General features: G+C 39.6%; 1 protein-coding gene across 1 annotated transcript in view; it reads right to left on the bottom strand.

Annotated features, from left to right (window-relative positions):
- Positions 1 to 7,645: 7,645 nt before the first annotated feature.
- Positions 7,646 to 8,463, bottom strand: part of ptpn20 (protein tyrosine phosphatase non-receptor type 20) — a 35,613-nt gene continuing 34,795 nt past the window's right edge. Inside the window, 3 exon segments of the mRNA XM_034682295.1 lie at positions 7,646 to 7,707; positions 7,710 to 7,755; positions 7,854 to 7,916. Coding sequence (XP_034538186.1) covers positions 7,646 to 7,707; positions 7,710 to 7,755; positions 7,854 to 7,916 — 171 coding nt within the window.

The raw sequence follows: 8,463 nt of genomic DNA, 5'->3' as shown, positions 1-8,463 counted from the left end.
TTTGCACATTTTTATCTTAGTGTGTCATAACTGTTATAAAATCAATAACTTTCGCTTACATATTAAAGGAGCTCATAAAGCCTCTTAACAAAGAAGTTGACAAAGAAGTCCTCCTGCATCACGTACTGTCACTACTTTCTGTACGGTGCATCATCAAAACCATAGTTTATACGTATTGATGTGCTAATTTATAAATAAATACAACCAGCTATCCTCTTGCTAACTTGTTTGTTGATTTTTCTGGTATGTGATGTAATAGGTCAACCGGGTGAAGGTCCAAAAGCAACGACCTGAAAGGGGCATATTGTAACCTACCAGAGTGGAGGCAGACAAACTTCTGTCAATAAATCAGTTTTTGCCCATTTGCACATTTTTATCTTAGTGTGTCATAACTGTTATAAAATCAATAACTTTCACTTACAACCAGGGGAGATGTTTTAAAGATCATTAAGCCTCTAATTTCCCGTTTTATCTTTTAGTTGACAAAGAAGTCCTCCTGCATCACGTACTGTCACTACTTTCTGTACGGTGCATCATCAAAACCATAGTTTATGCGTATTGACGTGCTAATTTGCTCTGGCTTCTTCAGGAGGTCACATCATAATTATAGCAAATCATGGTCGTGGATAAAGGCCATCCTGAGTCACACACGGACATCACAAGCCAAGTACTTACATAAAATTTAGTTGAACTGCTGCCTTTAAGAGGGAAGAATAAATAACTCTGTTGCGACTTAAATAAATCAATGGCTGACTCACGTCTTATTTTAGAGATGTTCCATAAAACATGAAGCGTACGCCTCATTCAGTTAACATTTTTACATTCATAGCAGTGCTGTTTAGTATGTTGGGCACTGAATCCAATTTACAGGAAACAAAAGCTTAATGTCTTTTGACCTTTAACAGTTTATGAGAGTTGCGTTAGCGTGCTGCCTCTAAAAACCACAGAAAAAGAAGAACGTTACGCTCGGAAGCGTGCCACTTAGCTTTAGTTGGTTTACAAGAAGGAAACAACAACACGCCTGAAACCACTGAAGCAACTTAAGGTGCTCTACCTCTACCAAGTTAAACAAGAGCCTTCAAATGCAGAGCAAATAGTAATAACAAATGCCTGTACGGTTTTCAGACATGGATGAAATCATATAATGACAAACTTAGAGGAATTATGAGAGGACAGTAATTCGTGTTCTGAAATGTCTTCATTTTTATTTATAACACAACATATTCATTACTCTCACTGCTCCTTCTAAACTCATCTTAAGTTAAATTGGCTTTAATTTGTGCCACTTTGAGGAATCAAATATTTTGTTCAAAGTGGTTGCAAGATTATGTGAAGCCCATGAAATTTTCCTATGTCTCCCCTCAACTAACTGTCTAATTGGTACACCCCATGTGTTGCAGGTAAACATAATTGGTGGGCGTGTCTGTTTGATCAGCCTGACCGGGAGCACCTGGGCCCAGAGCTCCTAGTCCCTAGGTAATGTTTAGATGATGTTAAAACAATGGATTCATTGCGCTGGTACGACTAAAGCTGGAGTTTTAAAATACATGTTAATGTGTTAGTCTCACTGAAGTCACACTTACATAGCTAGATAATGCAGCTGGGGGTGGATTTTCTCCATCCCTTTTTTCTCCTTCTCTTAAACACCTCATAAGGACCCACACTGGACTAGACGTACTGAACATGCTCCACAGTTCACACGCAGGGCTCTGACCTGGAAGTCAAACAGCATATATGCGTATGAGGATGCCAGGTAGCAAACAAAGGCTGTTTTTCGAAACCACCTACTATACTAGCAGTACGCACTGATTTGGCAAAAATTCAGTATGTAGTAAGTAGTATGTGAACAAGAACAAAATCTGCAGTGAGCCAAAACTCCATGCTCTAGATCCTGCTTTAGTAACTTCACCCAGTACGCGGACCTGTCTGCCTCCCGTACTGTTTCCCATAATGCACAGTGCTCGTTCCGCTTTTTCTTTTCTCTTCTTTTTTTGATGGGGGAACTCAGTTTTTAGGTGCTGTGAAAATTATTAAATTCTATATAAACCACTTCCTAACTTTTGTGATGCTAAAGAAGCAGTTTTGCGATGAGCTTAGCCGTTGTTTACTTCGGCTTTCCAAAACCGGAAATTCAGTGACGTCCAGCCAAGCATACTGCAACACAGATTGAACAGAACAGTCTTACTACAGACTAAATTCAAACACAGTATGTAGTAGGCAGTACCTACTGCCTACTACATTAGTAGGTAGTTTGTAGCAGGCCGTTTCAAAAACAGCCTGAATCTCAGAAGAAGGAAGAAAGTAAACAATACACAGCTATCGTATCCATGTACCAAAGGTAAAGAGCTGTAAAGTTGTCCATGTTTTCACCATTCAACATACAACCAGCTATCCTCTTGCTAACTTGTTTGTTGATTTTTCTGGTATGTGATGTAATAGGTCAACCGGGTGACGGTCCGAAAGCAACTAGCTGAAAGGGGCATATTGTAACCTACCAGAGTGGAGGCAGACAAACTTTTGTCAATAAATCAGTTTTTGCCCATTTGCACATTTTTATCTTAGTGTGTCATACTTGGTCGAGTAAAGATCTCCAGAGCTCAGAAACTTCTCTCTCTGCACATTAATATGATTTGGTTTTTTTAGTAAAAATGATCCAACAATGTTGCTTTGTGGCACATTGACAAATGACTACTCACTTTTCCTCCAGGACTAGAATGGGCATGTATTCTTCATAAAATACCAAGCTCTAATATGTAGTCAAGCGGTGTGTAGTTTGTTTTTTGTGCCGTATGCTGTTGTAGTGTTCTACCAGACATAGTAACAGACCAATAAATGACACAAATTCAAAACCAAAGCTTGCCTCAGAAGATTAAAACCCCTTTTCAAAGCACCACTGGATGTAATTCTAGACGCCAATTGCTGAAAACCCAATAGCGAGCCCAGCTAACCCTTCACAAAACCAAACTTAAGATAATTACAAGTGAACATACAGGAGGAGGCCGTAATCATAATCGAGTCCTTTGACATGTCTGTGGTTTTTGAAAGTCTGGAAAGCCACAAAAGTGTCATTCTGTTCAGAGAGGGGATGAATGGCTCTCTGTGTCTCTGTCAGCGGGCTGTCATCACAGAGGAGCCTATGGAGTCAACTTACAAAGGGCATGGTCAACAACAACCCAGAAAAACACATTAATGCTCATTTATTGCTCTGCTTGAAACTCAATCAAATCCCACAATCTGGGATGGAGAGACAGCTCAGTTCCCAGAAAACATGGATCCAGAGTGTTGCCCAGTTGGTGCATGTAGCTCAAGAGGACTTCAAGGAGTATTTCAGGCTCTTTGGCTATATTGATGACATTGCTAACTTGCTTGCTTCTCTCTATGTAGCTCATAGGTAGGCTGATTTTCACTGAAATGCTTACAGATATTTGTTTCTAAAGTTGCCGTTAGCCCACCAGGCTATTGTTTTGACTTTCTTGCAGCCTCACTTGTTGTTGTAGCTAGCCACCATACCTGCACATCCACAGACATGACACAGACAAAGTCATAGGTAAACAACCTTTAGTATCAAGGTGCTTAAGAACAAAATAAGTTTCTCAAAAGATGGTGGTGACCAAAAACAGAGATGAAAAAGTGAATAAAGCTGTATTCACACAGCTTCTGGAAAATGCCCCAAACCCACCTGAACCAAATTAAATCTGTATTCCTAACCTGCTTGAGTTTAATCTTACTGGGTCATCAGAAAACAAGAGCTGGAATTCATCCGTGGGTTTTTTTTTTCTGGGATTGAAATGGTCTATGACGGGGCCTATTTGTGCAAGAGTCCTGCAGAGTTGTAACTCTCAGCCCTCTTGAGCTTAGTTGCAGTATGAGGGTCCTTTACTTGACCTCTTCAATCTGAAAGACCTCTCAGGAAATCCTTCTGACATGTGCATGCAGGCCCTTTATCCTTTTTTAAAAAAGGAAGTTTTGAGCTTATACAACATATAAACATAAACACATACCAACATACTGAACTCGTACAGCACCCTTACCCTTAATGAACTTTAGTAAAGATCTAAATTCAATAATCCCAGACAATAGCATGATGAATATGGATTGAGTGATGTACAAGACTATCAAAAAATATTAGTTTAACATGTGCTTAAACCTTTAATGCAAATATGTTGCCCTGAGTGAGCGATCCTCTCCAGATGGAAAACAGAACACGGTGGTTCATGTTGCTACTTATACACACTATGTATCTGCATTACTCAATACAGATTCAAGTCTTCCAAGGACTAACACAGTGTGTGTGTGTGTGTGTGTGTGTGTGTGTGTGTGTGTAGTGTGGCCTGCAGGGTATAATTTGTCTGCTATTTTTAATCAATATGGGGGGAAAGGAACACAGCCTTGTGTCTCAATTTGACTGTGGGACCAGCGGACAGAAAGCTCTGCATTGATTTTCTATGTAAAGCAGTTTGTGTGACATGTTGTTCCATGATAAGTGCAGGACAAATAACGTCTGAGTGATTGGCCATTAGAAATGGATAAACTGAGTACACACCAACATTTTTCTACATGCATCTTCAGCACTTAAAACACTCTGACGGAGGGGCCTCTGATAATGGTTCTGATAATGGACCACTTTGTACCCATTCTTTCATCCTCCTGGTTGCTTTATTGACAGATGTTGTGATACAATATTCTACTTTGTATTTTGTTCATAATCCAATCACCAAATATTAGCTCATTTTTGGTGGCTCAACCTCCAGTGATGAAAAGTGAAGTCAATGTGGAAGTGGAAGAAAACTGCAGTACTTAAAGTGTCCACTTGAGGCTGGCTTCTAAAGCCCAGGAAACCCCATTAAAGCACATTGATATGTTTGTCTCACAGCAGAATTAAACATGTTAACAGCCTGGTACAGAAAAAAAAATGTTTTGGTCTCGATAGGTCATTTTTTTATTCAAAACAACTAGTCAAGGGATGAATCTTTAATGACTTATATGTTTTGATTATTCAAGGCAAAGAGTTGTATAAATCTCAGCATAAATAGGGGCGTAGCTGATCAACAGATTGTAAACTTCCATATTTTTTACTTTCATCTTTGTCCATTAGCCAGTCAGTAATTATTCCCATGTCTTGTGTTTCAAAGGACAATTGATTCATAAAATAATACAACTGTAATTGTGAATGGGCCTTGAATAACCCATCTTTGCTGCCATAACTTACCAATAACAAGCTCTAAGTTAAAGAGGAAGAAGAGGAAGAGGAGGAGGGTGACCAGGGTGTGTGTGTAAGTGTGTATGATGGTTGTAGAGAGACAGGGCAGTGGGAGTAAGAGCAGTAGCAGAGAAAGTAAGGGAGTGAATCTGCTCTGTGGCTTCCCCAGTATTGAGTTGATGTGTGTGTGGAGCGTGCAGTGTGTTTCCAGGGGTTTCCATGCTGTCACAAAGACCCCTGTGAGACCAGCTTATTTACCCTGCAGTAAAACCCGAGAGGGAGTATACCCTGCAGTAAAAGTGGAGAGGGGGGCTCGGTGGAATTAGATTTAGGGCCGCCTCCGGCTCTCTGTTCTGTGTGTGCCGTCAGGGAAAACACACTCTGCTGCTCTTGTTCCGTTGTTTAACATGAGTTATGTTGTGTTCAGAGTCCGGCGGGTGAATCGGGCCAAAAAATACACAAACAAGTTTCAGAAGAGTTTTTAATTAAAGAGAGAGGTATTACATTGTTCTCAGTTATTGGTTACATAGTGGCTTGTACATTAATTTAGCATAAATAAGCAGTTGTGCAAGTAAGGGGTTATTACATTTCACAATGCTGTTTGTTGCATAAGCACTTGCTTGACTGTACAAGATGCCTTTTCACAGATGAATGCAAAATGTGCTGTTTGTTCTTTCAAGAATAATCTTTCTTTCTTTTTTTTTTTTTTACAAGATCTGAGGGAGAAAAAGTAGCAACAGGATCTCAAGGAGCACATGAACCTGCACACAACAGAGGGTTACCTAACGCTGGAAACCAACCCAGCAGCTTTGAATGACGGATGTTGCATACACAGCGCAGAGGCTGATGGCTCTGCACAGCCATCCACATGGCAAAGGTAAAGTACTGCATATGCCTTACCAACACGCTCCAAGCAGTTTGGAAGATGTTAGCAGGTAAGAGGTTGACATTCTGATCCCCCCCCCCCTGCCTCCTACTCATTAAGGGTATTGCTTTGTTACATTCCACATTTTGAACATGTTCAAGTCAGTCAAACTCCAGGCTCAGACGTCTGTACTTTAAGAGTCTGCATGCAATACGAGAGCTGGTGTGTGTACGTGTGTTTGTGTGTGATCGCAGCTAAAAGAACAGAGCTCACAAGCAGCTTCATCCAAAGGTTGAGGTTCAAACCAGCAGCGATGAATCATCTTTGATCTGTGACTTTGAGATGCAGCCCTGTTGCTTTGTACATCTGAAGTGGCAAAATGGAAAGTTTGTAAACCTCATTATATTTTTTGCATTTTTGGCTGAGTTTGTATTAAAATAGCTATGGAATACAGATAAAGGATGCTTTCATATAACAAAATACACCTAAAACTAACTATTTAAACAGCATTTAAATCAGTTTTGTACATTTTTAGAAAAGAGTGATTAGTGTCAACATCAGATTGAAATTTTAGTAAAAGAGTGAATTGAAAATCTACGAATTTATCCAAACTTTTGTTATGTTGAATCATTCTTTATCTGTATTAGGATGTGCAAGTAGTGATTATGTGTAGTAAGACCTTCGTAGTGATAGCGTTTTGTATAAAATGGGTCCACAAACAAAAAAAAAGATTGCCAGGCGGTGTGCAAACTTCACATTGTTTCTTGGTTACAGTTTAACTAACTTAAAGGTGAGATGTAATCCTCCTCTGGTTTGGCTCAACCAAGCATTCACCTCAGACAACAAACAAGCTCTCAAATCAGTTTCTTGCTCTTCATCCCCGACCTCCAGTGACAAGTGGCTCGGGGTCGATGCAGAGCAAGCGGAGTGAGTCATTCCAAGGCACTTGATTCTTTTCATTCCCTTAGATGATGAACTGAAAAATCAATAGTCTTCTTTTGCCAGTGCCCTTTTCTCCAGGGTACAAATGCACTTAATGAAATGATAATGCTTAATCAAAAGCTACTCATCAAGGTTACGAACAGATTCTCCTTTTGTAGTGCTGAGCTTACTGAACACTTGTGCCGTTTGATGACATTAATGAAAATCACAGCCTGATAAAAGACGTGAAGATTATCAGATTTGAATTCCATGCAGTTTGAAAAATGAAAGCAACTTGCAAAATAAAGGACATGGAGAGAAATCAATTTGATACATTCAAATAGTGACACAAGTTTGAAAAAGTTGCTAAAGACAGAAGGCAAATCACTAAGCCTGAAAAGGCAAAAACACCCTCAGTGATCTAAATCAAATGGACATAATCACAGCACCGAGAGCACATACAAGAACAAAAAGTTGAGAGTTGAAGTCAATAACAAAAGGGCTCAACACAAAGTATCAAAACAGAGAGGACATACAGGTTTCATATTAAAGCTAACTAAACTAACTACAGCCAAAGAAAAAAACACCTCCAGTCTGTGCTGTGGTGGACTCGAACACAGTCTGTGCTTTACAGCCAGGTGAGCTGGACCTGGAAACATTCAGACTACTTTGTGGTCTCTGGGACTTTCCGGTTGCCATTGGTTGCCGTGAAGCTGTAAATGCCCTGTAAAACTTCCAACCAGACTTTGTAGCAGAAGAGATACTGTTCCTGAAACGAGAGAGAGACAAAGGGCACGTCTAGCTTTTTGGAACTGTCTTCTTTTTAAAGCTTGAACTTTGAACTTTACTCCCTCTGTTGGCACTGACCTTGGTTTGAATCATCCCATGTCGCTGAAGTCTCATCTCTTTTACGATTTCAGTCACATCAATCTAAAGGAGGAGACAGAAGGTTGTTAGACACAGCTATAGGATGTGTGAGAGCCATAATTCATTCATTATATTAATAATAAACTGCTGGCAGCTAAATGCTAACTTCATCTGATATACTGAAGTGAAGAAGATATTGTTTACCATGTTTACCAGCATAGTTTCTCGAGTTAGCATGCTTTCATTTGCTAACAAACACTGAACCGTAAATACAGCTGAGGTGGAGGGGGGGTATCATTAGTTTAACAAGCAATTTGTCAAAAACAACAACTGGACAAATAAATTGTTTTATTTGATGACAGCACTAGAAGGAAAAATCAAGGGATCTTGTTTTGGATCCTGAGTACCTTGGGTATATATCAAAATTCTGAGGGGAAATTTGTCAGGTTGAAATTTTAGGATGATGATTTACAATAAAAACACAATATTATTAACTGGCTGGTAGTGCTTCAGCCTTTTGACCTGGTTGTTCGAAAGGTTTAATCTGCATAACAATGATCTGGATTGGGAATTAACATGTTTTACAATCCAGGTTTTTCAAAGTAAGAGT

This window comes from Notolabrus celidotus, chromosome 4 (assembly GCF_009762535.1).
Source record: "Notolabrus celidotus isolate fNotCel1 chromosome 4, fNotCel1.pri, whole genome shotgun sequence".
NCBI lineage: Eukaryota > Metazoa > Chordata > Actinopteri > Labriformes > Labridae > Notolabrus > Notolabrus celidotus.
This window is presented reverse-complemented; position numbering and strand designations above follow the sequence as displayed.